The sequence below is a fragment of the Cicer arietinum genome, chromosome 8 (assembly GCF_000331145.2).
Source record: "Cicer arietinum cultivar CDC Frontier isolate Library 1 chromosome 8, Cicar.CDCFrontier_v2.0, whole genome shotgun sequence".
Lineage (NCBI taxonomy): Eukaryota > Viridiplantae > Streptophyta > Magnoliopsida > Fabales > Fabaceae > Cicer > Cicer arietinum.
This window is the reverse complement of record NC_021167.2, coordinates 10828231-10849609: the sequence shown is the minus strand read 5'-3', so window position 1 is coordinate 10849609 and position 21379 is coordinate 10828231. Positions and strand designations below refer to the sequence as shown.

Sequence of the window (21379 nt, the reverse complement as noted above, 5' to 3'; positions counted from 1 at the left end):
ATTAGTATATCTTTTTAGTTATTGAAGTATCTTTTTATCAGAGTTTATTTGAAGTGAGGTCAAAATACGAAAATATATGATTATGGATTAAAAAAATAAGGTTTAATTATGTTGCAGATTTATGAATTATTTGAAATTTTTTAAATAAGTCTCTAAACTAAAAAAAAATTATAATAAAGTCTACGAACTAATATAATTTTTGTAATTGAGTTCTTCATTACATTGTCGTTAGTCAAACTATACTTGATGAACTTAATTACAACAATTATATTAGTTTATGTGCCTAATTACAATTTATTTTAGTTTAATGACCAAATTTAAAATTCTCAAATTGTTTAGAGACCTACATCTTAATATATAAAAGAAAGTGCATGTAAAGAGAGAATAAGTGATAGAGAAGAGAGAAAAGATAGATGAGAGAGCAAAAGATGGTCGAGAAAATAGAAAGATAAACAAGGTTACACATAAGAGAGATGAGAAAAATAGATAATAGTTGTCGTTTATTTCATCTGTCTACCTTTACTCTACCATCTCTCATTTCTTTATGACAACTCTAAATAAAATTTCATCAAGTTTTGCACTAAAATTATGTTTGAGGAACCAAAATTGGGGAAAAATAAAATGGAGAGACTACTTTCGTGATTCAACTAAAATAAGGGGACCAAAACTGCAATTAAGTCTAAAGTTTATCGACTTAAAGATGTATTCAATATACTTGATTTAAATTTTCTAATTCACAAATTTATGTGTTTGGTAAGAACAAAAAATAAGTTTTTTTTGGTAACATTTTATAAGTTATTTTTGATAAATTAATTCAAATAGGTATATGTTTATAGTTTATCATTTTTGGTTTCAATTTTACTATTATTGTAAATAAAATTATTTTTGACCATTTATAGTTAATTAATAAATTTTTTTAAGACTTTAAATATTAAAATAATTTAAATACATAAATAATTTATATCTTTGAAACAATTTTAATAAATAATAATTTAAAGTAAATATTTAAAATAATTAATATTTTAAAGTAAATAATTTATTTAAATAGTTTATTTAAAATAAATAAATAAAATAGATAAATAAATAAAAACATATCAAATTAATTAAAATATATAAAAATATATTCGATTTATAAAATTTTAATTAATAAAAAATATATTTAAAATATTAATTGATAAAATTTATTTTTAATTAGACATATCCTTATGTTATTTTCTTTTTAAATTAATTAAACTGCATATTTTATCAAATAGATCCAAAATGTGTTACATTAAAGGGAAATGAAAAATGGGAAAAAAAGAAAAGGTATTTATTGGTTGGCAAAATGAAAAATTGTCTTAAATCGCAGGGGTTCATAGATGAATGAATGTATTAGGATAACAAAAATGTTTCTGCCCGCAATTCCATCTTAAATCATCCACTATATGAATCCAATTCGTTTTTTCCAACTAAAAAAGTATAGTCACTGATTAACACACTTTCTAGAAAACGTGGGGGTGTGTCGGTTCAAATAAAGGGGCGTGAATAATATTCGCCTAACTCAGCACGTATCACACTTTCACTCCATTTCTTCATTTCCTTGTTCTTCATTACGTGGTCTTCTTCTTTCCTTTCATTCATCATTACTCCAAATTCAAACCTAATTTCTCTGCACAGGTTATTTATTTTTTCATTTTGTTTTTATATTCGATACTAATAACATTAATCAACTTCATCGATAATTTGATTTCCATTTGGAGTGAGTGAGTGAGTGAAGTATTGTTTTGAATTTTTTTATTCCTTATTCGATTTTACCCTAATTTGTTGTAGTGAGGTTCAGTTTTTGATTTCATTTTAACGATCATGATGATGATGTAGGTTTAGTTTGAAATTGTTCGATAGCGATGGCTAGGAAGATGCTTATCGATGGTGAACCTGATTTGCGAAAAGGTGAAGAAGAAGGGACCAATTTTGACTTTGATTTGTTTGTCATTGGGGCTGGAAGTGGCGGCGTTCGTGCTGCTAGGTTTTCAGCTAATTTTGGAGCAAAGGTTCATAAATTAGTTCTTACTCCGATCCTAATATTTTTGTTTTAATAAACCATCAATTTAGTCTCTGAATGAACCCAAGTTAGTTCTTAAACTAATAGAAGTAGTCTCTAAACTATCATTAATTCATCAATTTAGTCTCTCAATTGCTTTAAATTTATGAGAGATAATGATAGTTCGGGAACTAAATTTGTGGATTAATGATAATTTAAGGACTAATTATATTTCTATAGCCGAGGGACTGAATTGGAGAGAGTGTTCAAATTGCGTCGCTATAGTGGCTATTTGACAGCAGTGATTAATACATTGATGTTGATTAATATATGACAATATTTTTTGTCTATTATTATACGCATAATATCAGTTTGTTATCTTATTTTCTCAACTATTTTAGTGGTTAATTTCTTTATTGTCTTCTAATTATATTCCATACCATGTGCCTATAGGTTGGGATTTGTGAGCTTCCTTTTCATCCAATTAGTTCTGAAACGATTGGAGGAGTCGGTGGAACGTAAGTTCATTATGACTTTACAGTTTATATCTATGCTACTTTCTCTACCAAATTTTTATTTGATTGGTTCAGTATAAAATGGTTGTTTGTTTGTTACAGTTCTCATGTAACATCATTTGTTCTTCTTAAGTAATTTCCTTTACCCGCCTCCTTTGTTTCTTGCTTGTTATTTCTTTTACCCAGTTCCTAGTTATATGTTGATTTTCTAAACCCTGCTTATTATACTGTTCTTTTTATTCTTATTCTTATTATTTTATATAGTTTATTTAGGTTTTAGATTACTTTATCATATTTCTGTTTTAATTTTATTGTAGTTGTAATCACTGTATAGTTGTTTCTGTTACTTGAATCATAATTCTATATATTCTCAATGCTCATAATGTGAAGTTATGTACAACTTAAACTTATTTCAAATGCTTTGTTTATGTAAAGGGTTACTTGTGAGTTTGTTGCGGTAATCAGTTGCATTATGCTATTTTCTATTAAATAAATTCTAATCTGGTTTTCCTTTCTACCAATAATTTGTCTAATGTGCATAATTTTTTCTTGCTGTGTCTTGATATCTGATAGTAAAATTATTCATGTAATAAGGGGTGTAGTTGATGATGAAACCATTCATTTTAAGATAAAATTATGTATGTTTGGCTGTATAACTTTTATGAATGCAAATATTTCTGCAAAGCATACCTCCATTATCTGTTTATGCTCTAAACAGTACGATTTATCATTTATATAATCTTGTTCAATAGTTCAGATTTATCATTTGTATTCCTTCCGCTCTACCCTGCCCAATAATATCTTAACTAATGAAATGCTTATAATTTTTTAATTTAAAAAAGGTGTGTCATTCGTGGTTGTGTTCCCAAGAAGATTTTGGTCTATGGAGCATCTTATGGAGGCGAACTTGAGGTAATGATTGATTCTTTAGTTGCTCAGTAACAACATGGATTAGTTACTGTATATATCAAGTGATTGTTATGCTTTGCCCACTTCAATTTTTGGGGTGCATTTTCCTAGAATGGGATGGATGCATTTTCAGCATGTCTCATTGCACCCAAATTTGTTTTGGGATATTATTATGTGCTTAGCTTGTCTGTGTTCTACAAAAATTGTTTTTAGGGTAACATCTTAATCATGACTATAATCAATAATTAGTTTTGAATTCAATGTAGACATTAAAAGATAATTAGTTTGTTTGTTTTTTGAATTCAATATATTTACATGAGGGAATAATTAGTTTAAAATTTATTTTGATATGCTTATATCAAGAGACAGTTAATATGAATTTTATATGGATAAGGGATAATTAATAAAGGAAACAAACATAGTTATTAATTTGAAATTGATTTCTAAAAGAACGAGGGAGGAATAATTAGTTGTTTGTTGGAGAGTGTAGTGAGTCAATGGCTGAAATTGAAGAGCGAGGACTCCCATTGAATATAATAGAGTGGACCGCTTTGTGTTTACTTCACTCTTATGTATTGTATTCGATGTACATAGATAGATAAATATGTCGATATGGATGTGTTGGCTTTAGATTAGTTTAGGGCCCCGCTCTCTAAGCTTTTTCTTATTTTGAGAAAAATACTTTTTAAAATAAAAAATGTCTATTTGTCTTATGATAATCGGATAAGTTCCTTATAAATATGCAAAAATCCAAGAAGAGTAGTTCTATTGCTTCTCTTAGAAGCTAGAAAGAACAACTCTTCAAAAGGCATATCATAAAAGTACTGTATGTTTTGTTGTGTAAGACACATACTTTATATTGTTAATGGAGTAAATTTTTTATTATTTTTTAGAATGTATATGTTTGCTATACTTTGTATAAATTGTATAAAAATTTACAGTAGTTTCCATCACACTATAGCATTTTTGGGGTTGGTTGCTAGGTACCGCTATCTTAGATTGATAACACCACTAGGAACTAGCATAGACCTCGAAATACTCTTGCTCTAGATTTGCTTACCATTCTTTTTTTTTTTCTTTCTTTTTTGATAAGAAAACCTAATTTCTAAAATGCATTCTTATTGATTTAATTGTTGTGGGCTTATAGCTCATTAAACCTTCTAACTATCCAAAAAGCAAGCTTAAGTTGTTAGGTGAAGACACATTAGTTATTAGTTATATTTCCCCTTACGAAAGAGCCCCTTGAGCTTGAAGCATCAACAAAGCATAAACCCTCTTACCTTTTTGCCAATATTTATCTTTCTTAATTGACAAAAATTGCACAACAATTATCAATTATATTTGAAGACACTTGTAAAAATTAGCTATATGAAGACACTTGAATGATTTTTGTTTTTATCTTTGACATAAACTTTATTGGATTTATGTTACTATATCTGACATATTATAGTTACAATATTCACTTCAAATTGTCATCAAGTATTTCTTAAAAATTGGGTTGAGCTTAACTCAACCCTTACAAAATTGGCTAGTAAGGTGAGGGATGCCTTCCACTTATAAACTAATTTTTATACTTAACACCTCCTCACACCTAAGACTGGACATCTAGAGTGCGACATAGTGGGCTGATGGTGGGTTGGCCATCGGATCTTGGATAAACTCTGATACCATTGAAATTTGGTTGAGCCCAACTTAACTCTTACAACACTGACTTGTATGATGAGGGACACCTCCAACTTATATACTCATTTTCAGTTGATATCTCATCTGACGTGGGACGCTAAACAGCATTTTAGTATTTAATGGAATTCAATATTATATTTCATTACTATGGATCAGTTTTTTCTTGATATTTTTACTGGTGCTAGTTCATGATTATTATAATAGTTTTAGTGCTTTTGAGATAATCATTTGTAGTTAACTTGTGTTTGATGATTTGCCGAACCTGACTGTGGTTTGATAGGATGCCAGAAATTATGGGTGGGAATTGAGTGAGAATGTTGACTTCAATTGGAAGAAGCTCTTGCAAAAGAAGGTATTTTGAGATCTTATTTATTGGTTTAAATAACATTAAAGCATTATTATTTCTTTTTCTATCAAATTCGTATAAGCTTCTGTACTTAGGAACTTTCTTGAGATGTAGTTTGAATGGTCTTTGGTTTTCTAGATGTTCCTTTCTTTATTAAGGGTCCGGAGTTGAAAAGGTAGTCAGAGAAAAATAGAGTAATCTCTGAAAGCTTGATTTTGATTTCATTCATCATTTTAAATACCTTTGATATCTAATCTAACCAACTAAACCTGAATCTGGTTCTGGGTTCAGTTATACTGAGTGGGAAACTAAGACATGCTAACTTATACTGACACCAATACTAACTAACACTAACTGATGCACATGCTACTCCTACTTGGCTTAACAGTGCTGACAGAGTCAGCTAAACTAGCTGGCCTAGAGAATAGTTATACTGAAAAATGTACAGATACATGGCTATATAATTTGTCTAATTGCCCCTCTTCAAATTTGTGAAACATCCTGTGTTTGTCACTGAGTTGGTCGGAGCAAAGCTTGGACATTGATCTTGTTAATGCACCAGCAACCTGGTCTTCAACAAGAAGATGGGCTAAAAAGTAGTTTTAATTTTCAACTTAATTGTTTCAAGATAAAGATCTAATCATGTTTGAATAATTTCCGTAGCCTTTGCTATCATTCTCTTGTAACTTTGTTAACTAATTTTTTTTGAACATTTGAATGGAGCTCACTTTAACAAGGAATGATGCAAATAAGATTGCATTGCATATGGTCACTTTCACCATGATATGAGTATCACTTATTAGGGTCATAATTTGACACATTGTCTGAAATCTTGTTCCTGACATAGCATGTTGCTCTTCCCATGTGTAATGTGCCAGTTCATGGGGTGAAGCTGCTACTAGCATTCCATGCAACTGTGATAGGGGTTTCCGTGGTCATTGCACAATGAGCTGGTTCTGGCAGTGGCCGCTGGATAAGCATGCATGTTAGCCTGAGCTCTCAGTTTGACATGATACTGAGTCTAACTTATATAGACTTCACTGAGTACTCAAGTTAAAAGTGCGGATAGATTTCGCTAAATTAGCTAGCCTAGTCAATAGATATACCTAAAGTGTAGATACATGATTATGTAATCTGACTCTTAATTTTCATAAACTCTACACACATATTCTCCAGATTGCCCAATTTTATTGAGCAGAGAGCAGTCTATAAGTACCAGAAAAAATGAAGGCAGTTTATTTATTTGTTATTGATCAATGCTTTGTCAAAAATGCAGACAGATGAAATAAACAGATTAAATGGAATTTACAAGCGGTTGTTATCCAATGCTGGGGTTAAACTATTTGAAGGTGAGGGAAAGATAGTGGGTCCAAATGAAGTTGAGGTCACACAATTGGATGGTACTAAATTGTCCTATTCGGCAAAACATATTTTGATTGCAACTGGCAGCAGGGCTCAACGTCCAAATATTCCTGGCCAGGTTAGTTTGTTTTTGTTTTAATATATCATTGTAAACGCGACGGTTAGAGGTTTATTAGTATAGTAGGAATGTATGAATAGTGAATATATCATTCTATGTTAACTGTTAAGAATTATAAGTTTATGATTAGGAAAGGAATTTAAAAAATAAAGGTTATGAATAATTATCTATTCCACTCTCTCTCTCTCTCTCTCTCTCTAATTCTTGATAAATGCTTCTTTCCTTTTTGTATATATATTATGAATGTTCTTATTTAGGAATCTTAACAAATTTTTGCAATAAAGTTATAGAATGTGCAATGCGTGTTGTTGATATTGTCTTCTCTTGTCCATATTGTCTTATTTGTTTGTGACTGTGGGGGCTATTTTGCAGGAGTTGGGTATAACATCTGACGAGGCACTAAGTTTAGAGGAGTTTCCTAAACGTGCTGTGATTCTCGGAGGAGGGTGTGTCCTCATCTTCTTCTCATGTGTATTACTATCACTACTTACTATCTCGCTAATCAATTTATATATTTTTTTGTTCAGTTATATTGCAGTTGAGTTTGCATCTATATGGCGTGGGATGGGTTCCAATGTCCATCTCGTTTTCAGAAAGGAACTTCCATTGAGGTGCGGTTCTGACATGAGTTGCAACTAATGAATTTTGATCTCTTTATTTTGGATTGATACAATACAAAATTCATACGTACAAAACAAAATGAAGAAAAAGGATCCCCAATACTTGGGGACTGAGGGACATTTTAATAGTATATTTACTCCATCAATGAAATCATATTTTTTTTATCAGAACAGAAATAGAGTGCAGTTACATCACCACACGGTTGAAGTTATGTTGGCTCCTCCAAACTTAACAATTATATGCAGCATGCCATTAATTTTTCAAAAATAATGAACCAAAACCCATGTAAAGATCAAGAGCTCCCAAATCTATAGTTTGGGTGTTGAAATCTATTGCACAGAAGTCCTCTACAGTGATGTGAGGATAGGAGTCCCACCGATGAAAACTAGGATGAGCAATGCCATAAGCTAAGCAATAGTTTATTAGAGCAAGCATAACCTTCTCTAACAATAGGAGATACCAAAAAGCTCATCTGCTGCCTTAAAAAGATACAATCGTCCCAACAGTTCTTGAGATGCCACAGAACTAAATTTGAGTTGGAGAAGGCAGTTTTAAGTTACAACTGGAGAAGAGTCACATTACAACTGGAGAAGAAGGCAGTTTTAAGTTACAACTGGAGAAGAGTCACATTACAACTGGAGAACAGTGTTATGAAAGGAAACGATATTTCTATCTTGAAACTTGTGTCAATTGAGTCTAGAATTTTCATTCCAAAACTTCTCTTGGAAAAATAGACTATTCTGTCGCAATTCTTATTGTGCATTGGGCATGCAAAGATTCTAAAAAACCAGAACTATTAATCTCCTCTTGAATAAAAAACCAAAATTATTAATCTCATCAGAAATATTATTCTACTTTTCTCCTTATTTCATTTTTGAAGTGGAGTCATTTTATTAGGATTGCTGCTTTGAATGTTGATAGTTCTAGTTTATTTAGTGGCATATATGTGTAGTAAAGGTTGCAAGAAATGTCGAAGATAGTGGAATTAATTGAACTTTTCCATAATACCACTTACTATTAAAATCCATAGGATTCAATTTTCTTTCTTTTTTGTTTTTGGGCAACAACATTTTTGCTTTCCGATATAATATAATTACTTAGGTTTTTAAAAACTCTGTCGCAGAGGTTTTGATGACGAAATGAGAGCTGTAGTTGCAAGAAATCTTGAAGGCAGGGGAATTAATTTGCATCCAAGGACAAATTTGACACAGGTATTGCCATTTGTGGTTTGGGACTCGCATTCAACGTGATAAAGTAATTTTCTAAAATGGAAATTTTTCTTTTAATTTCTTATTTGGAGGCTTAGCTAATAGCAATATATTTCTTCTAGTTGATCAAAACGGATGATGGCATTAAAGTTATTACAGATCATGGTGAGGAGTTGATTGCGGATGTTGTGCTCTTTGCCACTGGTAAGAATACAGATAACATAGACTTCTAAAATGAGTAGTATCATAAGGTTTATAGGGTTAGTATTATTATTTACAGTTTAGGCTATTGGACTTCAAAACACCTTTATGCTTATGTCAGAATTTTATATTAGCTTTAAATGAAGAAGCATTCAATAAGAATTATCTTAGGGAATTCCAAAATTTGGTGGTGTCTTTCTATATTATCATTTTCTAAAGTCTGTTTGCATATAATTGGTGACCTGATTGATCAAATTTTATACCCTACCACAAAATTGGAGCATTTCTACTTGCTCTATGTTTATATGTACATTGATATAATGAATAATGTGTGAAGCAAAGTTTTCTTTTTATTTGTCTTTTGTTTTTTTTCTTGAACAGGTGGGAAAAATGTATGTGCATATAATTATCTCATGAAATGTTTGCCTACCTTATTTGAAAGAATTATGCTAGCAACATAGTCTCTAATATGCTCTTCTCATCTCAACACACTTTTTTTATTAGATGAAATTCATATGGGTCCCATCAAAATTAAGTAGGACCCACATGATTTAGTGGCACTCTTTTGAATTTTGACTAATAGTAGAAAGTGTATTGAGGAATGTGTTAGAGAATGTGTTGCCAGTCCTTTTAGAGGGAATTATCAATGTATTTTTGAGTGCTCTTCTGTTGTTGCAGGTAGGGCTCCTAATTCTAAGAGGTTAAATTTAGAAGATGTAGGTGTAGAGCTTGATAAGACAGGAGCAATAGTGGTTAGTAACCGACTTTTTTATCATCTGCTTGTTTTCTTCAATTTTCCATTAAGTCAAAAAACATAATTTGTTATCGAGAATGCAAAAGCCATAATTTAGTTATTGTGTTGAGTTATTGAGCTGTCATTAATATTGAGAGTTCCAGAGGAATTGTATAACAACATGAAATTGTATATCTAGTGTTCAAAGGCCTGGTTGTTTAAGCTCTTTTAAAAAAGATGATAGGTTTTATTGCAGTTTTGGTCCCTCTATTTTTACCAATTCACAAAATTGGTCTCTATTTTAATAGTCGACATTTTGGTCTCTCTCTCAGATTTTGAACTAAAAAATAACGATTGGCGTATTTTAAATAACGTGAGATACAATTTCATGATATAGAACCATCTAGATATCGAGATGCATTAATTATTCATGTCATTAATTAAATTTCTGAAATTGAAAGTTAAGTTTTTAATGTGTTTTATTCTGATTTTATAGGTGTTAATTATTCTACACAATCGTATCATATGACATTGAATTTAAAGCATGTCACATTGTCATTTTTACTAAAAAAATCAGATGGAGTGAACAAAATTGTCTACTTTTAAAATAGGGAGACTAAAATTGCAATAAAGCCAAGATGATATTAAGATTGTCTAAAAAGGCGATATCTCCTTTAGATATTTTACATGTTGTAGAAGTCATTATTTCTTACTCCCTCCATCCCAAAGTGACCGTTGCATTTGACTATTTCACATAGATTAAAAAAAAATGATAAATGAAAGAAAGAGAATGATGATTTTACTCCATTACCCTTATTATACCATTGGTGTATTTCTATTACCATAAATGCAAAGTGGAAAAAATAATAACTTGAAAGTGATGCACATTGTATTAATTAGAGGGTACAATTGGAAAAAGATAATTGAAGTTGCATTGAAAACTATAAGTGACAGTCTTTCTGGGACAATTTTTTTGGCAAATGCAACTACATTTTGGGACGGAGGGAGTAGGTTACAATTATAAATAATACTTTTATTTGTGTCATAATAGTTTTTTCTTTCTTGAAGCTACTTTAAATAGTAAAAATATGTTTATTTTTCCTAATTCTGTTTTGTTTAAAACTATTAGCAAACATTATAAAACCTTGTAAGAGTGATTTTCTGGATCTCTCAATGTGGGATTCCTTAAGATCCTGCCCAATTTACATCAGGATAGACAACAATATCTTTATTGACACACTAGTCCATTTCCAAATAATACTTTAATAAATCCTAATATTTCGAGTTTCGACCACTGCATTCTCATTATTTAGATGAAGATTCAATGGGGGTGAATTTGGAAAATAGACTAAAACAACATATAACCATTAAAGGAATAACTGGTATCTATTTTAAATGCTTAGATCTTGGAAGCTAAAATTTGTTTGCTTTATATTGGGTTTGAATATTGGTTATTAGTTATGAATGTCTTTAATGTTGTGTATTCTTCTATGTTTTAGCTTTTATATGTATGGTATGAGTTTGTTGTCTCTGTTTCCTTGGTCTTCAACATAGCGGTCACATGCTATCTGCTATAACGTTTTCGGGGCCAGTCACTATAGTCGGCTATCCATCATTGATTGTAGGAATTGAAATAGATTCCATTGCCAGAGAATGACTATGACTCACAATGGCATTCAATTCTAACTATATTTTCTAAATTCCTATGTTTAGGTTAATGAGGATTCACGCACCAACATCCCGAGCATATGGGCTGTGGGTGATGTAACCAACCGAATGAATCTTACCCCGGTGGCCTTGATGGAAGCGTCGTGCTTTGCAGTAAGTGTTATGATATTTAGTTGAGTAGCAGACATGTTTATCTTTTGGATTGGGATGGGAGGTGTTTGTGATTGGTTGGCTATACAATGATGTCATTGATTGTTGTTTAACGTACATTTATTTTGCTTTATTCACATATATGCAGCAAACAGTATTTGGTGGGCAACCAAGCAAGCCAGACTATAATGATATTCCATATGCAGTGTTTAGGTTAGTTGCAGTTATGTGATAAAACTTGGAAGCTGTCATAACTACTATGAATACGTTGACTAATGATAATATATCTGCTTCCTTTCTTCTGCCCAATTTTATCTTTTACTTTTTTTTTATTTGTAGCTCATTGTTTTACTGTTCTGCAGCATTCCACCACTTTCTGTAGTTGGTCTTAGTGAGGAACAGGCAATAGAGCAAACAAACGGTGATGTATTGGTTTTCACATCAACCTTCAATCCTATGAAAAATACAATATCTGGGTAAGTGTAGTGATGTGTGAAAATCTGCAAGTGGATGATTTTTGTTTAGTATAAAAAACTCTTGTATCCATGAGTATTAATTGCTGATATATTAACAATAGGCGGCAAGAAAAAACTGTTATGAAGCTTGTTGTTGATGCTGAGACAGATAAAGTTCTTGGAGCATCCATGTGTGGGCCTGACGCACCTGAAATTATTCAGGTATTATTATTACTTCACATTTTCTGCTGGCTATGATGCGCAGTGTAATTTTCTTTCTTTACTATGTTGTCAAATGTTTAGGAGCCTTTTACATATTACATTTTCATTTCAGCTAATTGTTATTTGTTATTGTGGGACTTGTCAAATGTTTGGTATATTTTTTATGTCAGCATTTCAATAGTTGCAAAATTGGCATGTTGATTCAGCATTTAAATAGTTACTCTGCATCAAGCATTTTCCCATATAACAAAATAAGAACCATCAATCGCAGATATAGAACTCATAGAAGAATCTCTTTCAAATTTCAATGTTAGGCCCCAGTTGAGTCTTTATAATTATAATCATTCTTTAACCTGTGTGTTGTTCTGTCTTTTTGGCCAATATTCACATGCTGCTTTTATGCCACGATCTTTTACAATAGCATCGTGTGAATTATTGTTTTAGTGTTTCCTATTTTGAAATTGTCTTCCACTCCTACCTTCATTGGAAAAAGACTGACTATCACACTGTCAACATTTCAATGTGACATTTTTCCAATAATTAGAACATGGTTATTCTAGCCGTATAGGTGTATACACATGGAATTCCTAACATGCATTTGCTAAATCTTTTAAAAAACATAAAAGGAGAAAATATAGGCGATTGAGCAGCTTTGTATTCTGATATTTTTTTATGCTCCTTTTTATCTTGGCAAATGTAAGTTCTGGAAGTCACATGATCTCTGTTCACTTTGCTTTGTAATAAAATCTCTTTCCTATTAAAAAGAAAAAGGAAATTTTCATACTTCTAGGAGTTACCGCTCCATCCTTCTCCCAAATTAGTTGCAATTATCATTAATAACAATACATGATCAATGACATATCTAACTTGTCGCATGCATCCTTCTCCATGAATTAGTTGTGTTCATTATCATATTAATTTTCTCCTTCTCCATGAATTAGTACTTCTGCAAGTTGTTGATCATTGGTTTTTCTATATTTATTTCTGTCTGTTAATTCTTGATATTAATATTGGTGATCAATAGGGTATTGCTATTGCTTTGAAGTGTGGAGCTACTAAAGCGCAGTTTGATAGCACGGTTAGTACACAGTTTTCTTGATTATTCTGTCCTGCCTTTTTAGGACAGTTGAATGTTGTTGCTAAAATGGCCATTGTATAAAGGCATCTATAATTAAGCTAACATAATTGATATATTTGCTCATGAATGGTCAAGTTGTCAGACCCAAAAGTCTATATAGTCCCAAGGAGGGTTCCCTAGACTCTACTCATAAGAGTTTAGAAATTTTAAAAAATTAACATTAAAAAAAATTCAAAAATATATGTTAAGTCTTAAAAAGTCCAATGCTCCTACCAAGTCATCAATATCTAATTCTTCCCCGGATGAAACGTGATCTGAAGTAAACATACCCAACAAGCTGCTTTATTATCATTCAGTCGAAAAAGAGATAAGTAGTGGCAAATCTAGTCACGCCAGGCCTAACCAACTTGAGTGAATAAGAATTATCCTAAATATTTTGTTGCTTTTTTGCAAATTTAAGTCAAATTGCTCTGGATCTTCGCGACGTTCCTTTTAGTTTTATAATGATTTGTTAGGAGTCTATTACTGAGGTAAGCATCACACAACAAATTTGTATTCAAAACCTAGTTTTATCTTACAGTAATAGTCAAAATTGTAAGGAAAGAAAAAAAAATCAATAACCTTCAGAGTCATTCATCGCCTTTTTAAAAATTAATTATTTCGAAAGAACTAACTTTTCAAGTAGGAGAATGTAGACTACAATATTAAAAAGTGTTGTTCAACCTACTGTTAAAGGAGAAAAGTGTAATTTTCACTCATTATCATTACAAATGGTATTATTGCTCTTTGTTTTAATTCCTTTCCCCCTTGTGTTGTTAAAATTTCTGATTGCATCAGTTTGCTATTTTCTGTAGGTGGGAGTACACCCATCGGCTGCAGAAGAATTTGTGACCATGCGCTCAGTGACTAGGCGTGTTACTGCTGCTGCAAAGCCCAAGACAAATTTGTAAACATTTTTTAGTTAATTAATTTAACTAAATAAAAAATTTGATCACCCATTGGTCAGGATTTGGTCGCATGTTTCTTAGTCAAAATACAGTTTATTAATAGTGCAGCAGCTGCAATACCAGAACCTCTGTTTACTCGAATTCCAAAGAAGGGTCTTCTTTTATAGAAATTTCATTTTCTTCAAATTTCTGTACTGAAGGCTGTTAAATTTGTTTGTAAGAACGAGTAATGTGGACAGATATACTACATATTTTCCCTTAGTCCTGAATTTTCTATTATGCCCTCTTTGGCATTGAGCCCATGTACAATGAAAATCTCATTTCCTTAAAGACAGTGAATTGTTCAATCCCGAGAAAAGGGGGATGATTATTTGTCCAAAAATATATTCTCTAGTACTATCGATGAGTAAATTGATAGGAGTTGTGTTGTGTGGGGTGATCCTCTTGAAAAGGGGGTCATGGGCATTCAAGGTAGAGTCTTCCACAATAATTATATTACATTATACTCATATTTCATCAAACTTAACAAATGTTCAGCTATGGATGCTCTAGATTTTTCATCAAAGCTTTGAAACGTTCAACTATATATAATGGTCTCTTGAGACAGACCTGTCATTTAAGACCATGTTCAACTACTCATCGTCAACATTCTTGTACAACCTCCAATTAAACCATGTTGTAGTGTTTGATTTCCCACAACACAAGTGCACCATCTCATTATTTGGTAGCAGCCTATAAATGGGCAACAGGCCTGATACCCATCTCAATGCAAATATTTTTCTAAATCATTGTTCTAAAACAAGTTTTGTAAAAGAAGTCAAATCTGTTGTTATAAATTACTTTTTGCAGAACTTGAATGAAATAAGTTAAAAAAAATGGAGCTTCGTATCCAAACTTGCATATAAAAAAATTGTTTCCACAATCCAGATGTCTTTCCAAATAAAGTAATATTAACTAGTAAGTAATATCGTAAATTATTTAAAATTCCAACTTCATTATCACGAGTTTCACCGTAACTCTTTTATCATCAATACTTTTCACTTAAAACACTTCAGCACTCTAGAGTCTTGTGGGGTATAGTACTCGACATCCGATCATTCAACACCGTGTTATTTCTCATATTAACTTATTATAAATAGTTGTCATTCATACTTGGAACCCATTTTGACTTTGTGAGTGTCTCACTCAACCAACCATCCCTCATTGTAATTTGTATGTGAGCTTCTTACTTTCTTCCAAATATTTGAACAACATAGATAGTGCATCAGTATCATTTTTAGTGTCTCTCTCAACCAACCATTCCTCATAAAGTTGCACATTTACATCCCTGTCAAATTTCAATCCATATATCAGAAAAACAGTATTTATAATTTCCATGAATAATGTTGTTACTCGAGTAAGGATGTGAAAACTTTTCTTAAACAAAAACTAGGATGTGAACGCGTGAGCAAAGATTTAGAAACAGGCATCAATACCTTTTCAAGGCAAGAACTTCGTAGTTTCGCCTAAGGTAATCACCATACTTTTTTAGGGCATCCTGTGCATATGGTCTGCCCACAGTCCTTACTGCGGCTGCATTTAATAAAGCTTCCAATGAACCATACTTTTGAATAAGTTTTAGAGCCGTCTTTCGACCAAAACTAGGGACCATATGTTGGATACCAGGAACACCGTCAACTTCATCGCCAACAATACTTCCTACACAATTACAGCATACATAAACATAAATTAGTCTTAATTATATTACCATGTGACTAGTAAACAAAAACATGCTCGTGTTAGAAAGGGTAAGGTTTGCATTTTATCTTTACAACTGATATGAACTGGATCAAATTATAAAAGATAACAGTGTACACTTGAGGTATCCGAGAAACTTGGTGCTCTACCAGTACCACTCCAAATCAAAGAAAATTTGAGTGGAAGGGCACTAGGTTTGTCAAATACCTTGACTGTACAACTATTTCCTATCAGACTAAATTTCTAGTTCTTATGCATCAAGGTTGTAATCATATCAGCAATTATTAAGTTTAGCCTTTTGAAAAGCCAATCTATAGATATCTAATCTAATCAATACAACATCAAACAAGTTCTCTTTTGGGTAAACCTAAGCATCCTGCGCACAACTGTAGAGACTAATCCCTCTAGAAACTGAGAACCATTTAAAAAGGGGTTGACCTCTCTCAACATATATTTTTCCAAATGCACCGGTCAGATATCAACCCAAGTAGAAAATTCATAAATTTGTTTTGAGCCAAGTACAAGTTTTTAGTGCATGTTTGGTATCATGGTGAGTTTGTCACTATGATTCTAATAAACATTACCGTGATACCAAAGATACACTTAATATATAAATATATAGTCAATGGATATTTATGTTGGCATAAATATAAAATGATGGATGCATCAAGCATGAATCTAGATATAGTGTATGATATATTAATATTATTATTATTATTATTATTATTATTATTATCATATACTCACTAAAGCTGAGATCAGATTGTGGGTCACAATGATACTGATTTCTGTAGTCCCTCAGAGTGTAGAAGGACCATCTTTGTAACTCTGGTAAAGGCATTACTATTTGCACATTGTGAGAAATAAGTTGCTTAAAATCCTTATCAGGGGAAGCAATAACCACTTGAAACCCTTTATTGAGAACTTGGTCGGCAAGTGTAGCTACAACGTCATCAGCTTCATGGCCATCAACTTTTATAACCTATATGATTTCATTTAGTCACAATGAATGAATCATGTGATTATTAAATAAAAGTAAATTGACTATGCAGTTTTGGTTATGTTTATTAAAATCAAATCTGCATATTCTTCCAATTTGATTGATAAGATAAATAATCATTTATTGTAGAACACTACAGAAGGTAAGAAACTATGAGCCACGGATGCTGACATGGACACTGAATTTTGACATGTCGACATGGGTAGTAATTTGAGAAAATAAATTAATTGGATGTATGAAGGTATCAGAGCCATGTCACGTGTCTGGCATCAAGATACACCTTTGATTAGAAATGACTGTGCTACATAGATAAGAAATGGTATGATTTAGTTTACAAATTTCTAACTAGTTAATCATTTGTAATTATAATATTCGTCAAATGATACATCAGCTATAAAATAATGAGTAACCTAAGAGTCTTAAAATAAAGGAAAAACAATGAATGTTTGAGTAGTGTGACATGTCAGTAATAGCGTTTAGGGTTGGATGTGAGGCGAAGAAGTGATGGTGTGAGTATGAAGAGATGCAATTGACATAATGAGAGAATGAGAAGGAAAAAGGATAACAAACCGGCACATTGCATTTATGAAGGACACGAGTAATAAGCGGTTGGAATCTCCCAACATGACCTGGTGATGTTGAAATAGAAAAACTTGTGCTGCTGCATCGATTAGCTTTATAAGAAGGAATCAAGTTTCTGCGATGTTGACTGCCTCTTTCTCCATCAATAACAGCAACAACTGGGTGTGTGTGAGTCACTTGAGGAGACAGAAAAAGAGATAGCCACTTACCAAAACACTTCAAGCTTGGTTTACTTCCTTCGTAACATAGAGGATTCACGTCTAAAAAGAATACCCTTTTCTTACTCTTTGAACTTGAACTTGAACTTGAACAAGGGATGAAACCATTTGTTGCTGATGATGATGATAACATTTTCTCTACTCACATCGTCTATCTCTCCTCTTTTTTATTTTATTCTAAATTCTTTTTTATTTATTATTCAATTTTTTTTTAATAGTCTTTTATAATAATATTTCAAATATTTTTTTTTTACTAGTTTTATGTATATTCAAAAATGATTAAAAATTAAAATAATTATTATTTTATTAAATTATCTTTTTAGTTATTAATATATTTTTCACCGTTATAGATCTTAAAATTAATGTGTTTTAAACCGTCATAATCGCAAAATACATAATTAAAATGAAAATGAAAATAAAAATTGAGAATGGCGTTTGATTAGATAAAATTTTGATAAAGAGAAGAGTAATATATCTTAGAAGTAGAAATAGAAAGATTGAAAAGTGATTTGTAGAAAATTGGAAAGAGAGAGTATTGGAATAGAGAACACAAGGAGCATGTTCAGACATAAACCCATCCTCCCTTGCTTCCTTATCCTCCGTTCATTCTTTTTCAACTCTCCAATCACAACTAACTCTTCCATCAATGCAATTTCTCCTTTTACTATTCTTTGTATGTAACTCTCTCTCTTGTTGGATGTAATTCAAATTGATTTGTAATTAGTTAGTTAGACTATGGTCATAAGTTAGTTGAGGTCGTTACAACTTCTACAGTAAGAAACTGCTTCTATAAAAGCCATAAAAATCAAGGACATAAACATAATTTTTTTTTTCTGACTGAATTCCAGACTGTTAATCATTCTCCATATTACACTCTCCATATTGATAATCAATCTCCGTTTTCTGAATTTTCTGTTTTCTTCTCAATTTCAATTCCTCTCAAATATACAATTTGTTCCAACAATTGGCATCAAGAGCTTGGGTTATAATTCTTGGGAAACACGAGTGCAAGTGTGAGGGGGAATCAAAAATTGAGAAACCCAAGTGTGAGTGAAAGAAAAGAAAGAAGACATGAACGGAGGAGGGTTTCCATCAAATCTGCCAATTCTGAATGGGAAGAATTGGGAGAGGTGGTCTGCATCAATGAGATCGTTGTTGGGAGCTTAAGAAGTGTTTAAGATTATTTAAGATGACTATGATCAACTTGGAGCGAATCCTACAGAAAGACAACAAACAACTTTCAAATATTGCAAGAAAAGAGATTGCAAGACATTGTTTTACATCCAACAAAGTGTGGATTCAAACAACTTTGAGAGGATCTCGAAGGCATCTACATCAAAGGAGGCATGAGAGATCTTGGTCAAGTACTATACAGGTGGAGAAAAGGCCAAGAAATTGAAGCTCCATATGCTAAGAAGGCAATACGAATTATTGCAGATGGAAGAAAATGAAGTTGTGGCAGATTACTTCAATCGTGTGCAAGTTGTTGTTAATCAGATGAGAACAAATGGTGAATCATTAATTAAAGTGGTGATTATTGAAAAGATCCTTAGAACATTAACACAAAGGTACAATCACATAATGGTGGCAATTGAAGAATCAAAGGATCTTGATAAGATGAAAGTGGAGGATTTGCAAGGCTCTCTTGAAGCTTGTGAACTGAGAGTAAGAGAAAGGTGTGCAGCAACCTCAACATCTCAAGTGCAGGTCCTGCAGCCCCAAGATAACAAGAAGACCAACCAATGTAATATGAAGCACAAGAAAGGCAAACGTAAATTCAAGTGGTACAAGAAATATGATTCTGATGAAGAGACTGGTGATTCTGATGACAGGTCTGGAAGTTCAAGAAATCAGAACATAAGTGATAACAACAACAAGAATTCAAATGGCAAGAAGAAATTCAATAAGAAGGGAATCCAATGTTATAATTGTAAAAAATGGGGGCATTTTGCAAATGAATGCAAATCCAAGAACGTCCAAATAGAGGATGATGAAGCTCAAATGGCAGCCGATGATTCAGACTCAGATGATGTGTTATTGATGACCACCACAAACGGAGATCATTCTCCGTTTTCAGACAAAGTGTTGTTGATTGCAACTACAAACCAAGAACGTTCTAGAAAAAGTGTTAAAAACGAATAACGTTCTTCGTCCCAGTTTTGGTTTCTTGATACTGGTTTCTCGAATCACATGATTAGCCACAAAAATTGGTTTGTAAGAATTGATAAAAAGGTAAATGAGAGAGCAGATTTGCAGATAATAGCAACGTAACTGCAGAAGGAGTAGGAAACGTGTTGATTCAAATGAGAGATGGCAAGCAATATTTCATATGTGATGTGGTGTATGTGCCAAGAACGGAGAACAATCTGCTAAGTTTTGGAATACTGCTTGAAAGGGATATTCAATGAAGATGAAGCATGGTGAAATAAAGATGTTTGATAGTGCAAATAGGTTTGTATTGAAGGCACCATTGTCCATAAACATAACCTTCAAAACAACATTGTCAACCAGATCTTCAAGAATGATGGAGGTTGAAGGATTGGATGAGATGTTGAATCCAAGGGAATGTGATGTTAGTACCCCAACTGTTCAACCTCGCACAACTTATAAAACTACAACTCAAATGAAAACAGTCACCCGCGTAGTAAGAGCAAGAGTTTTTATAGGCGATGTTCAACAAGAAAACAAAGATGTTAATGTTCGAGTCACTCTTATTGTTGTGCCATGAAACATGAGAATGGTTCATGCAATTTCTACTCGCAGAAAGAAGGAAGTAATTGGGTTGGATGATGTTAGTGATGATGGTAAGTGATGTTTATTTACTTTTTTACTTTTTTATTAAAAAAGAAATAATAATAATAATAATAATAATAATAATAATAATAAATATATAAATAAATGTGAAGAAATATAAAAATAAAAATAAATAATTAGAGCTATAAACTTTAGACAATGACAGATGTTTTCAGTTCTTGTTTTCCTCTAACTCCTGTTCAGACTCTTTTTTAAAATATATAAAAAAAGTATATAATTGAATGAAAAGAAACTGAAAAGAAATGGATTGATGGTCATAAAAATTGATATAATGATGATCAAATTGGACGGAAAAGAAATCGAAAATAAATGGATTGATGATAATAAAAATCGGTATAATGATTATCATTTGAATAAAAAGAAACCGAAAAGAATCAGATTAATAGTAATAAAAATGATAATCAATTGACAATTATTCTCTTGTCTTTTATAACCTACACCCAACAAGTCTATAAATAATCGATAGCAAGAGTATAAAAAGAGGAGCGCGATGGGTAGCACTATTAAGAACACGGTTGAGTAAAAAAACAAAAGAAAGAAGAGAGAATAATAGGCAAAAGAGGAGCAGAGAATCTGTTCTTGGGAAAGTCCAACAAAACCAATTCAGTAGTAAAGTATCACTTTCTTATTGCTTCTCTAATTTTCTTCTTAGTCTTTGTATTGTATCCCTTTAAATAATATTTTTTCTTCTCTTTTTTCTGTTTATGCAAAAAATAAACTCATATATTAAACTTTCATTTTTCTAAAGTTGTCTGTTCCTAAAATTGGTTTCTTTGCAACACAAAATATATA

The 21379-nt window shown here is 31.9% G+C and overlaps 2 protein-coding genes across 3 annotated transcripts; one reads left to right on the top strand and one right to left on the bottom strand.

The window, feature by feature from the left end:
* Nucleotides 1-1517: 1517 nt before the first annotated feature.
* Nucleotides 1518-14497, top strand: LOC101506077 (glutathione reductase, cytosolic). 2 transcript variants are annotated; one of them, XM_004514633.4, is made up of 17 exons: nucleotides 1518-1656; nucleotides 1858-2030; nucleotides 2474-2538; nucleotides 3378-3447; nucleotides 5408-5479; nucleotides 6750-6953; nucleotides 7326-7399; nucleotides 7481-7564; nucleotides 8698-8785; nucleotides 8905-8986; nucleotides 9662-9735; nucleotides 11430-11537; nucleotides 11683-11747; nucleotides 11897-12010; nucleotides 12112-12211; nucleotides 13236-13289; nucleotides 14144-14497. In XM_004514633.4, exons 2-17 carry the CDS (start codon nucleotides 1884-1886, stop codon nucleotides 14237-14239), a joined length of 1497 nt encoding a protein of 498 aa, XP_004514690.1. In that variant the 5' UTR covers nucleotides 1518-1656; nucleotides 1858-1883; the 3' UTR covers nucleotides 14240-14497. The 2 variants fall into 2 exon arrangements, with proteins under 2 accessions (XP_004514690.1, XP_073220277.1); XM_073364176.1 differs by having other exon boundaries at nucleotides 1637-1746.
* A 605-nt stretch (nucleotides 14498-15102) lies between these two features.
* On the bottom strand, nucleotides 15103-17954 carry LOC101505758 (uncharacterized). The gene is made up of 4 exons (XM_004514632.4): nucleotides 17544-17954; nucleotides 16721-16955; nucleotides 15712-15934; nucleotides 15103-15563 (listed from the first exon to the last, which is right to left on the bottom strand). The coding sequence occupies exons 1-4, from the start codon at nucleotides 17904-17906 to the stop codon at nucleotides 15437-15439; spliced, it is 948 nt and encodes a 315-aa protein (XP_004514689.1). The 5' UTR covers nucleotides 17907-17954; the 3' UTR covers nucleotides 15103-15436.
* Between the last annotated feature and the right edge of the window lie 3425 nt (nucleotides 17955-21379).